This window comes from Leptosomus discolor, chromosome 2 (genome assembly GCF_034619465.1).
Source record: "Leptosomus discolor isolate bLepDis1 chromosome 2, bLepDis1.hap2, whole genome shotgun sequence".
NCBI classification, from domain to species: Eukaryota; Metazoa; Chordata; class Aves; order Leptosomiformes; family Leptosomidae; genus Leptosomus; species Leptosomus discolor.
The window spans coordinates 27,553,913-27,575,019 of record NC_141392.1 but is presented as its reverse complement, the minus strand read 5'-3'; the positions used below and the strand labels follow the sequence as shown (position 1 = coordinate 27,575,019).

The 21,107-nt window shown below is 36.4% G+C and overlaps 1 protein-coding gene across 3 annotated transcripts; it reads right to left on the bottom strand.

Moving 5' to 3' along the window:
* Positions 1 to 235: 235 nt before the first annotated feature.
* Positions 236 to 20,343, bottom strand: SANBR (SANT and BTB domain regulator of CSR). 3 transcript variants are annotated; one of them, XM_086460807.1, is made up of 20 exons: positions 20,194 to 20,343; positions 18,127 to 18,313; positions 14,784 to 14,877; positions 13,478 to 13,716; positions 12,568 to 12,626; positions 11,593 to 11,753; positions 10,633 to 10,719; positions 10,411 to 10,521; positions 8,298 to 8,421; positions 7,956 to 8,108; positions 7,575 to 7,720; positions 7,102 to 7,201; positions 5,966 to 5,998; positions 4,297 to 4,396; positions 3,250 to 3,344; positions 3,113 to 3,141; positions 2,942 to 3,015; positions 1,786 to 1,874; positions 1,366 to 1,419; positions 236 to 449 (listed from the first exon to the last, which is right to left on the bottom strand). In XM_086460807.1, exons 1-20 carry the CDS (start codon positions 20,341 to 20,343, stop codon positions 312 to 314), a joined length of 2,223 nt encoding a protein of 740 aa, XP_086316933.1. In that variant the 3' UTR covers positions 236 to 311. The 3 variants fall into 3 exon arrangements, with proteins under 3 accessions (XP_086316933.1, XP_086316934.1, XP_009950991.1); XM_086460808.1 differs by having other exon boundaries at positions 362 to 449; positions 1,328 to 1,419; XM_009952689.2 differs by having other exon boundaries at positions 362 to 449; positions 1,328 to 1,419; positions 3,250 to 3,341.
* Positions 20,344 to 21,107: the final 764 nt, after the last annotated feature.

Genomic DNA, 21,107 nt, shown 5'->3' with positions numbered 1-21,107 from the left:
CAATATAAATACACTAGGCGACGTGTTAATGCTGCTGACTGTATTCAGAATTCAGTAGTCTTGCTTTTTCCTTTTCAGTATTTCTAGCATACTAAAAGGCATATTTATGTCTTCCCCCATAAATAAAGTTAGTCTGATAATTTAACTTTGTAGATTTATAAAATATTTTCTATGCAACTTAACACAATAGCCTAAAAAAGCAATTAAATTTAAGAAATCGTATATTTACAATTAAAATAAGTACAGACCTTATTGGATTTGCATTCATTTATCGCACAAAATAATTTACAAGGCTTAAAGTAATAAATAAGTCACTGGAAAGCTTTTGGAGACGTGCATTCTCCGTATGTCAGAGTGCAGTACAGTTTCAGGAAGCAGTAACGAATTCTGGCTAAAGTTTTTTCATGAGTCCTTATGTTGGACGGCCTTGACCGAAACGGGATTTTGACCTGGATTAAGAACACAGAAGAAACATTATTACTGCTAGAATTTTAAATTAACGTCCAGTCAGCTCTCTAGTACAGTATTTTTTTGAAATTACGTCCATGTTAAATGTCCTCAGAGAAGGAGAGGGGAAAAAACACCCCCTCACTCTCACAATCTATTACTGAGAGTTGCCTTTCTGCTAGCATACCTGTACCCATAAACTACATACTCATACGAAGGTACACAGCTGAAAGAACTGTGATGTCAAATACTTTATTTTGAAATCACTAATTATACAGAAAGTCATACGCATTTTTTTTTGACAGAAATAAGATCTGTGAGAAATTCCTTTGACAACATACTTGAAGCTTCCAGCCCATCCCTTAAAAGTTGGTCAGCAACTCCACCATAAGCTTCAGCTCAAGAGGCTCACCTGCTGGCCAATTATGACCAGTTCTAGGCTCTACAACTGCACACAGTGCCAGCTTCTCAGTTCATTTTAGTTTATCCATTTAAGGTGTAGAAGACCAATATGCAGTAATGTAGGTTTTTGGTGTGTGGGGTATTTGGTTTTGTTTTTGGAAGGAAGCCAAAGAATAGGCTAAAGAACCTTGGGTAACACTCTTCCAGTTACCATTATTTCACAGAATATTTTATTTGAGCAGCAGCCATCCTTCCAACATAGATGTTATAAAGCAATTCTTCCAGCATGGGAACAAGAGTTTCATTCTCTTTGCTCTAGGTTAATTTGACAAATGAAGCTTTCACATCATATATGGCTAACCTGCTGGAAGGGATGCTGATGCAAAAGTGTATTAAACGAGGCATGGCTTTCTTTAAACAAAACCCACCCATCCCCGAAATCCACATTCTGCTTTTTTCTTTTATTTTAATATCTTACCTGGCATTCTTCTCGGCACTGTTTTGTCGTGCACTGACCTGTGCTGAGGCCTTTATCTGAGCTTCGAGTCTAGAATAAATGCCTCCTGCATACTGGAACCCAGAGAAAAAAATAAATCTAGTTTTGACATTATTCCAATTTAATCAGTGATTCTTCATAAAAATCACTAATATTCAGTAGAACCTATGGCATTCTTTGTTTCATTATCACAACCCAGTACTGAAACCTTTTAAACCCATCCTATTTTCCATGCCCAGTTTTTAAAGGCAGTGAATTTTAAATATAATTTTAAACTATTTTCCACATAAAAATCATGCTTGGAACAAAACGAAGATTGATAAAATTCAATTCTTTAGCTTAAGTATTGAATAGATGGTATTTGCATTTGTTTTACGTATTTTTGTTACCAAGGCTCGCTTCAGTTCTTAAACACTACATTGTGACAGGACAAATCTTACTTCTTTGCTGTCTTTTGACTTGACTCGATCAAGGTCTCCCAGTCTCATTTTTATTAAGTGCCCTGTAATCTCAGACATTCTTCTTTGATCTGTCAGAAATAAGAAGAAACACTTAGAACAGACATTTTCCCATTTTCCTTGCTTCTGAATACAAAGACAGAAGAATTAGATGCACACTTTAGTGGTGTTCTATTTGTAAAAGTAGCTTTCTTTTCAGCTCATGTAAAAATCCTGAGCAACCAAGATCCTAGATCCTGATGCATGATGTAGCTTCAGTAGCATTCTTGGCAGATACCAGAATCAGCCTGAGGCATTACTTTGAGATCAAAACCTATGGGAACGGTTTTGAGGTAGAGGTTTTCCAAACAGCAATAAACGCACCAAAGAGTCTCAGGAGATATTAAAAAAGGTAGAACAAACGAATAGAATTCTGAATATTTTTAGTCAGAAAGACTGGAAAAGAGATAGAAGTGAGCGTTTATCTCTGTTTATCTGCAGACTACAAATGGCACAGGGATGCAGGAAAAATTATTCACATACTTACACAGTTATCAGATGACATAACTATAATCTTGGTAGGTTATGTGCTGACATTTCAAGCAAACAACATAAACCACGGTAACGTATGCTTATAATGCATTTTTTTCTTTTTCTTCTCTAGACTTTGAAGTCCTTTCCAGCATTTTCCAAGACAGTAGGCCAAATGCTACCTATTTATTTTTCAATCTGCGTGCAAGACTACAATGTTTAGTTTTATACGGTGTTTTTTTCTTTCCATTTTCCTACCACAAACATTTTTTTCTCCTGTAGAATAGATGAGACTGCTAATGAATGCAAATCAAACCCTAAAGTAACATTTTCAAAAGGAGCTACTAGCTGTATGAATATTTTTGTACAGTTTGCAAGAGTCGAAGATTGCTGTGTGGTTTGGATACAGCTAATTAATAATGATCAGCCTAGTCAAAACCTGTTCTTTTCCAAATGAGAAGCAACTATAAAAAACCCCTCCTCAGATTGCTGTATCTGAGGTTAAATTCAACCTAAATGTTTCTGTAATTGGCTGTATTTGAAGGAAAGTTGCCATTTCTTATATGAAAGAATAATTTTCTTTGCATAATATTAACTTTATGAAAGCTAAACTCATGCAAGGACAGACCATCTTCTCTTTGAGCATCTTGGTTGAATCTTAGTGACCTGGAGGCATCCCATTTGTTCTGCTGCATACTCACACTGGTTAGAAAAGAAAGATGCACACCATGTTATTAGTAACAGTTTACAAAGAGGGATATACTAGAACATGTTCTCAAGGACTTTGAGAATTACTTACATGAATGGAGATGCATCTCGGGAACTTGACTATCAAAAGAAAGATAACACACATTAAGTATGTTTTAAGATAAAGTCCAAAACTTAAGAGAATTCCTCATTATTCAACACAACCAGGCTTCACAGCTATGATTTTACCTTATCAGATGGCTTCTCCTTTTTATGAACACTAGGTGAAGAAACAATTTTCTTTGGGTGCTTGTAGGATTTCTTTAATTTCTCCTTTCTACCTGCTAATTGAAGAAATAGCTATTCATACCATCACAGATACTTGGAATTTTTCAGCTACACAGCTACGAAAATTTTTTCCCTCCATTCCTTTATAAATAGAGTAAATGAACAGGCTACAGGCATGCTAATACACACAGAGTACTCAAACGGAACCCAAGTACATATTTAAAGAGCAGAGTGATTATACTTAACAGCACAACTTCTCTGTTGTAAAATTAAAAGTGCACACACAAGCTACATCTTTGACCATACTAATTCAATCCACAAGCTTGAGAGCGATACCAAACAAGTTTAAGTTCAAACTACAATATTTATATTTTTTTTTTTTTTTAAAAACAAACTGGTACACTCCAATTCCTTTGAGTAAAGACAAATAGAACAAAGAACTGCCCCTGTTCAAATGACTCATTAGTATGGTGGAACAGAGAAGCTGCTTTTTGGCTTTCCACGTTCTTAAACCCCCTCCTTACCATACAAAAAAACCCACCAAAAAACCCCAAAAATCCTTTTAGATCCTATAGAGATTATCTTCATTGCAGACACAATTCCAGCCACATTCACCAGTCATTCCACTATGTAACCAGAAGAATATTCTGCTAAAAAAACACATGCAAAACCACAGTCGTGTAGCTACTGCCTTTTCTTCCAACATTTATCTAAACAAAACCTCATAAAAGTCATTTGACAGTATTTCCTGCAAAATACGCCCTTGATCAACTGTGAGGACATCTCAGACATGAATAGTTGCATCTTTCCTCATTTGCCAGTGATTTTTGACGGCAGTGAGCAGTTGGGTAATTTGTACCTAAACAGAGAAAAACTAGAAATAAAATTCAAGTAATATTAGTTTTTATTTTTAAAATGCCTGATGTTTAAAATTTGCTTACAGAATAATTCTGCTGCCTTAAATCCCTGTCTCTAAATTCCAGGGAGGATGACTGTAGAGACTTGTACCTGGTTTCCTGCATACTTCTTCTTCATCCCCCACTTCATCCTCAGTGACCTCTGAGCCAGTGGTATAATCCTCCTCTTCAGATAACAATGACTGCTGTTTCTAATCAACAGGAGGAGAGTGACACAGACTTAAGTGAGGTTTAATTCCTATTAAATGATACATTAAATCTGTCTTGAAGGAGCTGACTTCAAACATAGCTCCATATCTTAGTGCCGTAACTGCATGCACAGTTAGGTCCGAAAACATGATTCTCAAATTTTTGCTTATAATGTTTTGATAAATATTTTAATTTATGTTTCTTCCAAGTGGTCAAACATTGTAAGAGGTTGCCCAGAGAGGCTGTAAAATCTCCATCTTCAGAGATACTCAAGATTTGACTGGCTATGACCCTGAGCAAAGTGGTACAGCTTTGAAGTTGAATCTAACCTTGAAGTTGGCCCTGCTTTGAGAGTGGGAGGAAATATGCAAAATGACCACCAGATCCCTTCCAACCTGTATTATTGTATGATTCAGTGTTTAATAGCTAACGTATTGCTGGCTATATTATTTTTCTAATTAATAAGAAAGCTTATGTTATGGTAGCGAATGTCTGAGCTAACCACATAATCACAGGAAACTACAGGTTTACTAACGGTTCTATCAAGGCTTGCTGCATCTTGCAAACTGCCTAAAATTGCTGAGATACTGAGTAATGGAACATCACAAAGCATGTGCATTGCAGTGCACTACAAATAGATACAGATTATGTACACCAGAGCTATCTGCATTAATAATTTATTGCAAGTTGGTCTGGAGTATCTGGTTGGCTGGGTTTGATGGGGTTTTTTTGGTGAACTCACCCTAATACCTAAAAGTTTTGTGTTTTTTCTTTCTCTGTTGTACATCATCCTAAACTATGGGCTCCAATATTGCAACAGATGGGCTCACAGTGAACAGTTCCTAACTGATCAGCACAGAATAATGAAAATATTAAGTAATACGATGTTCACCTTGTTCAAATACACACATGTATCTTTTAAAGTAAGTGATAATGAATGCCTAGTAATCCATGAGAAATGATGAAGCTTATGTGGACTGCAAGTTCAAAAAGTTTAGGAACCATGCTTTTGCAAGAACAGTCTTACTATAGGATACTAGGAACACGGGACTGCAACACAAATCCTCAAGAGCGACACAGGTAAACTGCTGCTCTCTAGCATTTACATACAAAAATAGTAAATGCTGCTGAAAGAACAACTCCCCATTCTCTACATTGGGCAAGGGTCTCAACTCTGATAAAAGCTTTTTGCAATGAAGCAGCAGCATAAAGAAGACAGAAGCATCTCAGACAAGCCATCAAAAGGACAGACACTCAAAAACTCTGATTTATGTTTCTGTCAGCCTAACAAACTATTAAGAACTGATGCATGCCATGCTGGTCTAGTGTTTGTTGTCATTTACAAAAAAACACTTAAAAGGAATTTTAAATTTTTATTCATGCCAAAGCAGTACTTCACACACATTTTACACTTTCTTGTAAGAAGTGTTGCTATACTGCAACCTCCAAATTAAAGCAAGACAATATATTTTCCACCAAATTAATCAGAAAGCAAGACAGAAATCAAAGCTAGCTCTCTGCCAGTGCAGAAAAGCAAATATTTAAAGTTATGAACAAAATATTTTACTAACCAGCTGTAGAGTCCAGTTCTTCAGAGAAAGAAACTGTAGTCACAGAAAGAGATAGAAATGCATGTAAGTTAAAGAACTAATAATAATTAGAATAAAAAAAAAGTGAGTGGAATTCTAAAAATAGGAGTGGTATGTTATAGTACAGCAATCTACACTGGTAACTCCTAAAAGGCCTACTCCCATCTATAACTATAAATTTTGGTGGAATGACTAACCTCAAACAGGTGGTAAACCACTGACTGATGAAATGCAGTGAATTCAGAGCCATGTTTCAACATGCCTAACCTTAGCACTAGAAATATTTGCAGCTGATTTTAATCAAAAAAGCAGTCTAGGACAGGGGGGCAGTTATGCACCAGACTGTTGTGGAGTTTAACTTTAATAGCCCCCCACATTTGTTGCAGGATAGCTTCTGATACTCTATTTGAAATTCTCATGGAATTCAAGCATTGTTGAGTCACCAGAAGTTCCATGATGGGTGCAGAACTTCAAAAAAAAAAATTTATCTTTGCATGAAAGCTCTCTTTAAACCAGAGACAGTATTATAAACAGTCTCTTTAAACTTGCCTTAGAAAGTATCTCCGTTGATCTGAAACACACATAGTAACATACCTGTATCATAGTTCTGGAAAGTAAAATCTTTCACATCTTGGGGAAAAGAACAAAACAAACCAAACAAAAAAAAACCTAATCAAAACAGAACCCCGTTACTGTTCTTCACTTATGGACTTGCAAAAGTCATGTGGACATACCCAGATATATCAGCAGACAAAACAAAGGCAGCAATTATCTAAATATTTACCATGTGATGAGTTTTAAAGCATGACTGGATCCTTAAATGTCACCAATTTAAGAGTGGGGTGGAAAGCACAGACATATGGAGAATTGCATCTGCTATACAGAAATATTTCTAACAGACATGGTAAAAGTTTTGCCTTTTCACCAAGCAGATCTTTTGCAGCTATGCTAGCCTATGCTATTTTGCAATGCTCAGCAGTGTATGTCTTCCTCCAACACTGCATGTTTTTTCTTTTTATTAAAAGTTATCTAATGAATTCTTCAAAGTACCCTCGTAAGAATCCTCATTATCAGAAAAAAGGGAGGAAAACAAAAAACCCAAAAACTTTGGCACTCACAGCATTGATTTCTCCAGTTTTGGGACCCCACGGCGTATTTGGTTCTACAAGCACATCACATTCAATGCCTTTTTCATCACAGAGCCCAATACCAGAATCACTTAAAGAGAAAGATGTGAAACTAAAATAAATTTTTCTATGTCACAACTTTAGAATCAGTGTGTCTCTACTCATCACATATCAACAGAGAAGACAGACCTCCAAGTCAGCCGCACAACGTTTTGGTAACAATCCATTAAAATATAAAGACAGGAGTGAATGGTTATGAAGGATGAATGACTAAATGTCTGCTTGAAATGTGAAAGGAAAAAGTACTGGTTCTTCTCTGTCCAATTTCCAATTAAACAATCAAAAATAAGTTACCTTTAAAAAGTCCTATATCCCATTTTAAAATGGGAGAGAAATCAAATATAACATACGCATGTGTTAAGTGTTGAAGCTGTGATTTCAGTAATGCAATACAATGTTCTTACCTATTCTCATCCTTAGTGAAAGGAACAACAATGACATCTCTATGATGAAGCAGATCATTCAATATTTTAGTAGTTTGAGATGGCAAAGCATCCCCATCTTCATTTCCTGAAGGTAATTCAATCTCATGATCCCTCACTTTGCAGCCCTGCAATACATATACACAAAAGATCAAATACTTGAGTTGATGGGAAGAACTGATTTTAGTTAGTACAATAACAAAAGTTCAACTTTTAAACTCTTGCGTGCCAAGGTCTTAGCCTGCTTCTGGGATATTGCAACAATTTACAATTCTTATTCTGGAAAAGACCTCTTTTCATAACACACTGTTGCCCCGCTGCCATGTGTTATGCTCTTTTAAAAGTAAGCTAATATTGAAGTACCTTTGGGAGTGTTGTAGGATCAAATCGAAGTACTTTTTGATTACAACAGGGATATACTCCTGTCCCAGTTGAGCCCAGAGCACTTGCTACACCTGGATAAAGAACTGGCTGCGAATGGTACTGGCAATGGGAGAAATCTGTACACAGGAAAGACTGCAGTAAAACAAAAAGAGAGGTAGTGAGAAGTGAGATTGATCACTTCTGGAAGTCAAAATTTTGCACTATAAAGAACGTCTACCAAGTTTTATGGACATATATTTTCCAAACTGCTTTAATCCCTGCCTTGCCCCCCAAAAGTCACCCACAAGTCATCTACAGACAAACAAGTAAAAATACACTAACTTGGTTACATCTTGAGCAGGTCAACCAATTGACAGTCCCCCAAAGACGCCAATAAACATCCCGCCAAGATTTCAGTTCCTCATGAAGGCCAATTAAGTACTCATGGACTTCCCAGGTTTTGTCTCTGAAAAAGCAAAAACTTAGGTTGCATACAGAGTCCTCTGTTTTGATCCTGCCACCAGAAAGGTGAGGTGGAGAAGGAACAGAACACCACATGCTCCACTGGTGAAAAGCCTACAAAAGAATTTAGAACAGGAAGGATACAATGTGGGACAATCGTTATTAAATTCTGACCACGACAGAAGAGCCTGTATTCTTTCACAAAGTCCTAAACTTACCAATAACAAAGAATTACAGCTTGATTCATCTCAAGCTCTATATATTGCAAACTTATAAACTAAGATAAATATTAAGCCTTTTGGAAATCAGTAGAACCATAAAACAGCAGAAAACCAATATAGAGTAGAAGAAATCAAAATATACGCATGCAAACAAGTTCATCATATTGCAGTTTTCCGTATTTAAAGTAACATGTTGTGCAACAGAAGCGAAGTACTGCCATCCTATTTATTTTAAAAGCCAACATGTTTCTGTGTATCTGCAACACAACAGCAATTACTCAGTTAAGAATTAAAGTTTGAAAATATAAGACCATACCTCCCTGATGAATATATGTATCTGAGACTTCTAGTCTTAACAATACAGACTTTGTTCCTTTCTAGTGATGACACATGCCTCTTCGGAACTCGAAAAAAGAATATGCAACTTGCACTGGTGCATGTTGTCTTCAGAAAGAGTAGATACCGTTTTCCCACAATTTTAAGCCCTGGCCTGAACCGCTTTTTATTATACATACATCTAACCTAAACTAAGGGAGCAGTACTTCCAACTGGAAGTTAGTTTTAGGCACCACTAGAGGACCAATAAACATAAACCTATTTTTAAATCATTAAAAGTAGGCTTGTATTAGCTCATAAGCCTGAATTCATTAGTGCTCAGCATCACTTCACCTAAGGGACAGTAAATGGATTCTGTGTACAAAAGCAGTTACCAGTACCACAAGGCAAATAACTAGAACCTAAATAATCCTCGGAGTAACTTTAAAACCCCGCACATTTATATGCTAGGAATTGCATAGCAGCTACATACAGTCAGCTTAAGTGAAGTAATACAATTAATGAATTTTACATGGCTAATCACCAGTGATCCTAATAGGTCAGGACAGGGTCACAAGATTCGGTTCTATTTAGGCTGTTAGGCAGAACTTAATCCACACTTTGGAATTACTGGTGGAAGGTAACACTAAATGTGTGTTACCCTGGGAGCTGATACTGAACTGTGTTTTGGTTGGTCTGAATGAAATAGATCTGATGATAAAGGTTTCCCATTACTAATTTCCCACCATCTTCCTAAAGGGGGCATGTGGGGAGGGAAGGAACTGCAGCTAATCACACACTGATCTGCATTAAAAAGAGAATACAGCTGTTCACAAACATGGATCAAACAGAATTGAATTAAACATTCGTACCAAACGAATCAGGCACGCATACAGAATAAGTTCTGGAAGCTCGTCTGACAAATACTTTAGAACAGAAAAACAACCGGCAAAGTTTATTTATAGTAGTCTTTACGCAGGCTGAGTATTTGATTTGCCAGGTTAAAGTCAGTCTAGAAAATACTCGTTAGCATTTCTTTGCTGGCAGAAGCGGATCTATCATTCAATAACAAACCTGGTAGAAACGCAGCCTTCAATTTAATTTGCCACCAACTACACGTATCTCAAAACTCTGCGATGAAAGAATTAGCTGAGTATTTTCTATTTAAGGCAGTAGAACCCAAAATAGCTCTCCCAGTAATCGTGTCTGCAGCTTTTCCATTTCCATTCAGCAGCGGCACTGCCGAATGAACTTCAGAAGTACAACATCATAATTGCCCTATAGGGTTTTTTTGCTAGGTAATATAAGAAGTTGAGATGTTTCATACTGCTCTTCACATACATATGACTTAATTTTGCAATGTGAGTATCTGTTAATCCCTAAACATGTAGTATTTTGCAAGATCATCCAAAATCATATAGGTGAAGAAACATTTTTAATATATATATATGCACTACCTTATATGAATATAGACAATATTCCCATGTTGATCTATGTTGATTTTTCCTGGTACGCAAGGAATTCTTCTTTCAGTTTCTTTAGTTAGCAGCTTTTTACATAAACAGCATCTAGATTATAAAAAAGAAAAAAAGAAAGAAAGAAAGTACTAGAGTAAAAGCAGGACTTCAAAATGCAGGGACTGTCCTTGCAACTGAAGTAGTAATATAAAAAGATGATACCTGTATAATGTTGCTGCATTTCCTCGAGAATCTGGATTTAGATACTCCGGATCAAACAGTCTCTCAATCTTCTTGCAGAAAAGTTTACTATTAATGATAGCAACACAAGTTATCCATCAGAAAAAAACTGAAAACTGTTTTATGTATAGCAAGACTATACATAAATGATAAGCAAAGTCACCATATTTCTCGCAGAATCTAGCTTTTAATGTGATTTTCTTTTCAATTAATCTGTACAGATAACCGGTTCCTGATCTGGTCAACTCTTATTTTTACACAGATGTGAGCAAAGAGACCCCTTAATTTTTTTCTCTTTATTACATTGCTTGCCAATAAAAACTGCCACCTTCTTCCTTGACTAAAAGACTTTACTTCTGTGAAATTACACTTAACTTCAATATGTCTTCATCCCTACTGATTAAAATCCTTTCTTACTTTCACCTTGCTTGTCTGTCAGTCTGCCGTCCAATAATTGCCCCTTACCTTAATAGCGACTAAGCTGGAATCCTTATGTATGAAACAGCATTCCATCACAACTCTTCAGCCTTCCAGCCACCCTAATTTCTATGTCTAAACATCAGAATTCACAGGATGCTGAATCCAAACCATTCTCTATGAATTAGGAGCATGTCATCCCATAAAAGGTTCCTTACCCTAATCCTGACCCCCATGTGAGAATTCACGAATAATTTGTCCATGCCACACTTCTAGTGTGGCCTTTCCTTTTGCTTATTTCCTATAAAAAGCTCTTTCCTTTTGCCCATAATATTAATAAGAAATTCTGAAGTCACTTAATGATATTCTGTATTAAGGATGCATTGTAAGAGAATATAAATTGTTTGTATATATATATCTATATATATATCTCACTTCAAATCCCACAGTGTCTCAGCTGTTCTGAAAAAAATGATCCAAAAGCCTGACAGCACTTCAGTAATGTATTACAGGGTAAAAAGTTACCTTTTAAATTTATCTCTTTTGTCCTTCAGCTCTTCCACTTCATTGTGCGTGAAGAGATCAGCAATGTGCGTAACAAGATTAGCATTGATACAATTCATGTTACACGGCGTGGCTACAATAGCATTCATATTTTTGTGACAATAATGAATACATTTTTCTACCTAGGAAAACCAGAAATATTAAAAATAGCATTAAGGAATTCTAGACAAAGCTATCTCAAAAGACGTACTACTTGCTTCAAGATTTTTATTTTTTAAACTGTGACATTTTGGAAAACTATTTCAGTTCAACTTAAAAACAAAAACCAAGTCTCAGATTTGTCTAAGGGAGACTCTGAATTAACATGACCCTGAATTAGTTTAAGTTCTCCTCCAAAAGGTTTCTACAGACCAAAAAACAACTCCACAAATGTTGCGTCTTCAACAAGCGGTACCTTCCAATTACTTGTAAAAAGAGAACCACAGTACACGTCACACATAGTATTGCCTGGACTGTGACTTAAACAACTACATTGACTGTGCATTTAATTGTGGGTCACCCCACTGACAGAACTTTTGACAAACGTTTTAGCAAACAAGTCAGTATATATTACCTATACAGAACTGGAGAACCAGATCCTAAACTGCAGAAGTGTCAATTGTGTAAACAGGATATAAACCAAATGTATTCACTGATTTAATAACCTTTTTTTGATAAAACCTATCAGAAGCGAGTTACTGATGTAGATCAGTCAACAGAAGGCAAATCCAAGATCCTACTATCACATTTAGAAATAACCTCCTCTGTAAGTTTTCTTGCATTGAGATTCTGCAAATATTAGACTACTATACTGAATAAGAAAGGTGGTAAAAATTTCAAAATGTTCTCATTGCATCATCTGTCTATGTAACAGCCAAAGCATAACAAACAAGCTGTTAGACAATTAGTAATTAACTGTGTCCTTATGGCAGAGAATCTTTCTTTCTTATTACTTACTAATGAATCCATCTTCAAAAACTCAGAAGAAATAAGAATTGATATCACATTTGATGGTTCTAAAAGGCAACAAAACAAAAAGGGTTTTTTTTACATCAATTCTTTTGATAATTTCATAACACATCCCTCCCTCTGCATATTTAGTGTCTGTTTTAAGTATTATTTTACCAATCAACCTGTCATTCCATCTTCCAATACGTAGAGCATCTTCCATCTTAAGAAACAAAGTTTTGGTTTGTCATTTAGGTGGCCAGAGTATAACTATAACAAACTGTAATTTATAAAAACTGGAAAATGTGGCTTCATAGGGATACAGTGCCTAAACAATTACACAACAAGGTCAACTTCCATCTGTAGCCATCATACCCAACTGAGATTTTGCTTCACCTCTGCACTGCAAGTTCTCTTGGTTTATATTTTTTTAAAAATAATAGCAAAGATTCATAAAAAGATTAAAAACTTGCCTCAAATTCATAAAGGCAAAAGTTCTTCTAGCATTGTATCAGATTGCATTGAAGTTTTAGAAAATATTGCAATTGTACTGATGAGGAGCAAAGGGGAAACAAAACAAAACCAAACAATCATCAGTATTTTAAAACTACCACTCTGTTCTTGTTCAGTAGAAGTCTGAAGAATCTTAATTAAAAACACCAGATCCCAAAATATATTAGACCTTTTTCACTGCTTCAACTATCACGATGTTTCCTTAAACCTGTCAGTGTTGACAATCAGAGGCATCTGCTATAATGACTAGAGGATTTCTGTTGCAACACTTTTCTAATAAATGGCAAGCTTCAGTGCAACAGTCAGAAACAAAGAGAGCGAGGCTGAACTGTACCAAAACCATTAATCTTCCATCAGTACAGAACATAATGAACCTACAACAAATGATCTACACACGTTCTTTTACCTAAAGTGGGCATTTCATTAGCTTCAGAATCTTTAGTGTTCCTTTTAACGTATCTTATCAACCAGTCAAAGATGTGAACGTCACAGTGCACTGAAATGTCCACCTCTTCCCAGCGCTGGGCATCCACTGACAGATATTCAGCAAAGTATTTCATTTCTGAAATCAAAAGGTCTCGAGGACACACAAAATCTTCTTTGAGGTTTTTTGCTTCATCACACACATGGATCACCATATTTGGCCTCAAAAGAAAAACAAGCCACATACCAAATCAGGACCGTAAGCCAATTAGAACACCAAAACAAAAAAGAGCTCATCTCCAAATCTGGATCACACATTGCAACACCAATGTCACTAACAGGTCTTTATTAATAGAAAGAAAACAAATTAGTACAAACTATTAATAGAAACTACTGTCAGACAGCATCATCAGGTAAAGAACACAGATGAATATCCTCTGTCACATAATCAGTGCAGTTTAATTGTTCAGTTAAGGGACCAAAGACAGAAAATTTCTAGCTCCAGGCCCCACTTCTGCCACCACTTTATATGGGATACTATCTGAATTACATAGTAAATTTATGTTGTTCTCCCTTTTAAATTTTCTTGAAAAAATAGGCAGATACATATGCTTAAGTTACTGAGGCACCAAGGACAATAACAGCATACAATAGCAATTTTCATCTGTGGAAAATAAAATTGTTTTATTGTATACTAAAATGTCTATTTCTTAAGAAAAGGTCAGAGCTAGTATCAGTAAATGCTGTCTCTACAGAACAATGGTTATCATTAGGTTTCAGCAAACACATTACTCTATGTGTACTTGTATAGTACGGAAAACAGGGACGTGATAGTACAAAACACAGCGACATGCACAGCTATTTGAATGTGTAGTAAAACTTTTCATTTGCACTTTTCATTTACGGCTGGCTTTTCCTACTTTTACATAGGACAAATCTATGCTCACAGAACTTTTTTTTTTTTTTTTAATTAAAATGTTGTTTAGCATCCATCTTGTTTCATTCCTTTTTAAAATCAGATTATGTTTCCTATTCTCACCACAGCAGCAACCAATTACTTGGAGGAACACTATGGACAGATTCATAAATAAGCTACCCCTACTGCACATAAGAAACTCCCAAACCAGCCCCTAGTATTTCTACACCAATGTAAGGTTTCAAAATCTCTTACAGAATTTATTAGGATGTTCCTGGCTGTTTTCTTTTAGATAGTAGAAAAGTACAAGCAATTTAGACATCTTTCTGTCAGTTCTATAACCCCTAGATAAAACACACAAAGATCTTCTTACCCCTGGCTCTCATCAGTGCTTTCTCCACCTTTATGCACAGGCCCTTTCTCAGATTCCGAAGAACAATTTCTTGTGGAGGTTGTGCTGGGCCTTCCTTAAATGTAAGGAAAAAAGCCTGCATTAGAACAAAAATGCCTGACCTTTTCAATCCTCTCAGCATCTTGGAAATGCAATTGAAGTACAGCTCTCATGGTGGAGCAATGTTACACAACTAGCAACAAATCTGCTACCATGAGGGCACCTAGAAAATCCAAATTCCTGCTCTGAATGCCATGCACTGGAAACTCAGACCAACAGCCTTGCTGGGTTGTACTGACACTTGGCTGCAAACCCAGATCGGTTCTGTCTCAATATAGAGCAGCAAGATTCACACAGAGTCTTCAGCATTTCCTTCTGGGAACACAATCTATTCCTTCAGCTCTCCTTGTCTGGTTTGTGGGATGTGGGTCTTAGGACTCTGTCACATCAAAACTTCAGTTTTCAGGGCCCTTTTCTGCCATGACACAACAACTTGAGACTAACTCTGCTTCTTATCCATAATGTGTTAGGTTTGGAAATAAGTTGCTTCCAAACAGAAGCGCAGAAGTCTTTTAAGACGTGTTTTTGCTAAGTTTCTCAAACACGTGGCTTAAAGCAGCAGACGACATAAAACAATGCCCAAAGGAAACAGAATGCAGAAAAATGAAATTTGTCTAGTCCTAGAGCTACATCCAGTAGCTTATTCCAGGAAAAAAGGACAGCTGCACTTTAGTTCACAAATGTATGACAAGCAGTGGAACCTGGACACAAAACCCAGTGAAGTCCAGGAGGTCTAGGCATCAAATCCAGTGAGCTCTGGGTCAAGAGTTAAGACAATACCAGCATTCAGACATTGAATAACTTTTCTGACTAATGAATGGATCGCTGCAATCTGAAATTTCAATAATCTTGCTTATAAGTCAGAAAGATCATTAACTTTTTTTAAATAATGGACGGACACATATCTGTCTTCCACTGATGAAAACCCCTAAGGTCATGATTTTCCATGATTACTCCCTACTCTCAGATTTCTAGGAAAAGAGTCCCAGAAGCATCTTGTCCCTCTCATGTAATGTAAGAGGCTGTACTCTTCTGGAGAAGACTTCATCTTATGGCTAAATCACTATAGCAGACTGACGCCAAAGATGATCTGGAAGCTCTATACAGTTCGGAACACAGTAGTTAGGCCCTTCAGGAGAGCAAAGGTATTACACCAGACCAGAAGAAACAAAACTTTCTCCAAAGATACAGCGTAAGGCCTGGCACAGTTAAGCTTTAGTAAGGCCATAATAGAGGGAACACAGTTAATAAAAGGGGAAGATTTACTAGACAGAACCTAGTAAAACCTTGGAAGGGGCTGGGTCAGCCATAGTCTTCAGGGCAACCATTCCACCACAAGCAGATGACCCATGCTAGTATTAAAACAGCCATGACAGGAGTCCTAGATTTTGAATGCAAGGTAAGGTATTTTAAAGAAAGGCCTTGTGGAAAAAAATTACATGGAAGAGTTCTGTCTGCAAATATTAAGAAGTTTATTTTGAACACAGTGAAGTTATTAATTAAAGAAAAGGAAATAATGCTGACAAGAATGTGCAACACAGCCAAATTAACGGGGATGCCTGAACTTCACCATACATTTCTTCTTATCTCCCCCGCCCAAGCTTACAGATTGTTTGACTTCTGAAAGTTAGTAATAAATACTTTGGATAAAAGGCTATCCTATATGCTTGTTTACCGCCATAATACGCATTCAGAGGGACTTAACAGCAGTTTGCCTCATAATTAGCAAGTTATAAATGAGCTTTTATAACTCAGCCAAACCTGGAATGCAGCTCAAAATGAATCTGGTCTAATTCCTTTTTCTTGCTGTTACTCATGTCTACAAACATATCCAAACAGACCCAAAATTCTTGATCCTAACAATAAGCAGATGTGAATAAATCCACTAGGAAGTAATTCATTAGACAAAAACCATTTACAAATAGGCTTTTCTCAAAACCCCAATTCTGAAATATACAAGTATCTCACAAATATTAAGAAGGTGAGTTCACTCAAGCCTGTGAGAAAAATTATCCTAATTTCATATCAACAATTAATACGTAAGCAGGAAAAATTATTTACCCAAAGCTGCAAAGAAAACAGAAAAAAAAAAATCTCAGGCTAGGATCTCGTTGTAGGAAACATCAGGGTACTTAACTGCATTAATACTCCTTACATGTATTACATTGTTAAAAAGAAAACATGCACTAATTGTCTAAAGAGTTCTATAAGCAGAGTTAGCTTGTTAACTGCCTACTTGGAAGCTACTAATCTTATAAGTAAACACCTGTGGTTGTAAGAAGCATTTATTCCACATCATGCATGTACCAAGTACGTAATTGAAAGCTGATTGGAGGCATTTTCAGTCTAGATGCTCCATATACAGTTTTCAAATAGCATCTCTTGATTAGAGTTATTAAAAACATTTCATTCGTTCTCCAGCAAAGGTCAAACAGCTGGTTTTCTTCTGCAAAGATAACAAAGTGTTATCACAAAAGTGACTAGAAAGCTGCAGCACTGTGAAGGACATCATGCCACACATTTACCAAGCCCTACAAGGCGCTGAAAACATCTCAGTCCACAATGAAAATCAGAGAATAACCATCACACAGTTAGTTACAACTACTTACAGAAGTACTTAAGGAAATGTTAACAGCAATTAATTGTGCTGTGATTGAAATATGACTATTAGGACTAGTCCCCTTCTGCCAAATCATTACTAGGACACATAATTGACTAAGACATGTTTTATGTCATTGCAAGACTGTCTTGCATCAAAAAGTAGCTACACTATGCTCCAAATCCTATGTAGCCATCTTGTCATCAAGCAGCATGGCAAACACAGGGCTTTTAACTGGGAAAGAAGGGTCTGACCTCAAGGGATCACCTTCTCAGCTTTCTGCAGCTTTTCTACACAAAACTTCCCAGTTATTTTAATAATACAGCTTAATGTGATTGCAAATGGCTGTAAGTTTAACTGTAAAATGCTGGATATACAATAGGAGAGAATAACTTCTCTCCCCACCAAAAACGCTAAACAGAGGATTCAGTATAAGGATTTCTGCCTTATGGAAGGACAAACTATTAAAAAATACCCAAACAAACATCGATTCTTAATCTAAACTAACTGAAAGCAACTTCATGTATGCCTTATATTTATACTTAACTTTCTTTTTCAAAGATGAACAACAACTATTCCTGGGTAGACTTACCGCTCAGGACAGAAAAGCATGCACATACTGATTATAGTCAAAGCCAATATATTTCAGAATGACTGAAAACATACCAGTTATAGTAATGGAATCCTGCCCAATAGCAGGCTCCTGAAACTCTGTCTGCGTATCGAGCAAGGAAGATTTGATGTACGTAGCTAAAGTTTCCACAGGACTCCCACCAGCAGCCATCAGGGGATTATACTGGTTGTCAACAGGTGAACTTCCACTGCTTTTTAGTTCATCAAACCTTTTTGCACACTGTCACAAGATTAAATGATAGGACAATGAAGCAGTAGCTTTCAGTACATTTTTAATAACTATAATTTGAGACATATACTGTATTTTGTATGTTTTGCATGTGAACAGTTACTACAATGTTAAACTCATAATGCTTCCTATTTAGTTAGTGGTATCAGGAAAGTACATAAATATAAAGTATGACTGACCATAATTAAATACTCTAACAGAAAGAGAAGAAGTAAGATAGAACCTGTCTCAACCTTTGTTTCCTTAAATCCTGTGATTTTAAGCCCAATCTTCAAAAGGGAAAGTTATGGGGAGAGCTTAAATTCTTACTTTATAACTAGTTCTTTTACCATAAACATTGTCAATTATTAAAAGTAGCTATAGTAATAGCTTCATAATTATTATTCTTTTACTTTATGACTTCCATTCTGATTTGGGCAAAAGTGATTGGTGATTTCCACTGCAGCTCTGTTAACTTTCCATTCCTTGTTTTGATGAACTAGAAAGTCTTTCCATTTTGTAAATTTGTACTGATACAATGACAATAATGGGTTTGGTTCAGCAGAATCCTACACATTTGTAACTTACACATACAAGCAGATCTACTTAATTCTACAGGTGATCCTCCTGTGACACATCTTGTCAGGCTCCATTCAAAGAGCTGGTTTTATTTATCTATTTTGGACTGAGCTAACTGATATTGCTGCATGCCACCTGCCCCTTGGGGAGCGGTGCACACAGTGACAACCTTCTGATGCTAATGTAGTGTCTCAAATTTGTAACGGTGCCAGTCTACTATATACAACAGACACACAAAATCACAGGTATACCATTACTTAATTGCCTTAAACAGGGACTCCACATATTTGAGACACTTTGTTCTTTTAAAACAGAGTAATCCGACATCTGCTAATCAATCATATTATCTTAATTATTATAAGGAGAGAGATCACCGACACTTTCATAATTATTTGCTTAATGTGCACAGTACTGTCTGCAAATTGAAAGATAAACCGTAGAGACCCCACCAAAGCGCTTTGCCAAGCACTTGAAAGGCAGTAACACTCCACAGAAGATTCCACTCCCAGTCATTCACTTTTATGTTCTAAATACAAGGTTACAGTGATGCCTGGTAGCAATGCTATACATGTGAGCTGACACATTTGATTAAGTTTGCAAGAAAATAAAGACCACTGGCTTGTTTTCTTCCAGCTTTACTGAATCACAAAGAGATTCTCCTCTCTTAGCTTACTTCCCCTCAGAAAAGAAAAATTCACAATTATTATTAAAAAAATGAAAGCATTTCACCACGAAATTCAACAATCCAGAAAGATTAAGTATATGGAGGTACTAGGTTCTTCCAACTCCATTCCAACCGAAAAAAGAAAAATCCACATCATGTAGGACCAAGCAAGAGACAACTGCACTCTTAATGACCTGATAAAGATCTGTAACTCATACTTCCTTAGAATTGTAATGACAAGCACAGAAAGTTACCAAGCTTGCTAGTAAGTATACTACAATCTACCTAAGGTTAGCGTGTACTGACATCCTTTCCATGAAAATCTTTGCCACGTAATTTGAAATATGTTAGCATAACTACCTTTTCTTAATCCACTTTTTAATTTTTACTTTCATTAATTTTTGTTCTTATTCTGTATCAGTTCTAATGAATAAAATGTATTTCTCAGTTTTAACGGTCAGGTTTTGTAGATACAAAAATACTTCTTTTTCAATCTAGTGCTCATTTAACATTTTCAGTTCTTTAGGTATAAATTACTTCAGAAAAAAAAAAAATCCCTTAACTTCAATTCCCCTCCCTCCCCCAAAGATGTTTCCTTCTTCACAGAGTACTGCTTGAAGTCTACAAATTCTTTTATTAGTAAATTCACCTCTTTGGATGTATATCCTGGAACTAGCCTTGCCACGCTGTCCCAGTTGATAGGCTGAGGAACACCAATTAGGGAACACAGGATCATATCCAAAACCATTTGATTGTTGTCATATGGGAAGTTATTGTTTTCTGAAAATCCACGACTCATCTTTGGCTATTTAAGCCTAGAAGAGAAAATATTATTAGTAAGTCTCACTGCAGGGTTTGCTAAAGCTTGGTCTACTTAACTGCAGCACTCCATAAACTGATATGGGAAATGTTTACCACAGCATTACAGTCAAATACTAATGCTTTATTTGACAAAATTTACATATTCATATTTGCATCCTCAAACCCCTCTGGAGGGGGTGAGGAGAAGCAGATGTGCAAAACACACAAAAACTAACTCAACAGCAGGAGGCACTACCCACTATTCCTTTGAGTTGTCTGTTTCCAGGAGGGATTCACACCACTGAGCTCTCCAATAAAAAAAAAAAGGCCTCCCGCAATCACGGAATAAACAGCCTAAGCTAGAGGGACATTTCAATTTAAATTTACTTACATTCAAATATACTTGGCTGTTACCCCAAACTTTCTACTGCTCAACTTTAGTCTCCAGCTCTGCCTATTTATTTCGCACACCTGACTTAAACTATATAGGAGGCAACCCAGGGCATCCAGCTAAGAGCCATCGATAATCAGAGGCAGGAAACATGAACACCTGGATGTCTTTCAGCAATCATCCTGACGACCTGACTTTTGAGTTCTCCTAAGACACTCTTAACTCCTGATTAGCTGGAATTATCAGGGCCAAAAACCCTTCAGCTTCACACTGAACACCAGAACAAAGCATATAAGGACAGCAGTGAACACATTAAAAAAAAAAAAAGCAGTTCTCCCAATTCGAAAAATGTGTTGTATTTAGGGTGTTTT

Coding starts and splice junctions, on each gene's coding strand:
- SANBR (XM_086460807.1), bottom strand. CDS start 20,343: ATGAGTCGTGGATTTTCAGAAAACAATAACTTCCCATATGACAACAAT. Junction 3,345..4,296: donor AGAAGTATGCAGGAAACCAG/GTACAAGTCTCT, acceptor TTCTTCAATTAG/CAGGTAGAAAGGAGAAATTA. Junction 3,016..3,112: donor CGAGATGCATCTCCATTCAT/GTAAGTAATTCT, acceptor TTTTCTAACCAG/TGTGAGTATGCAGCAGAACA.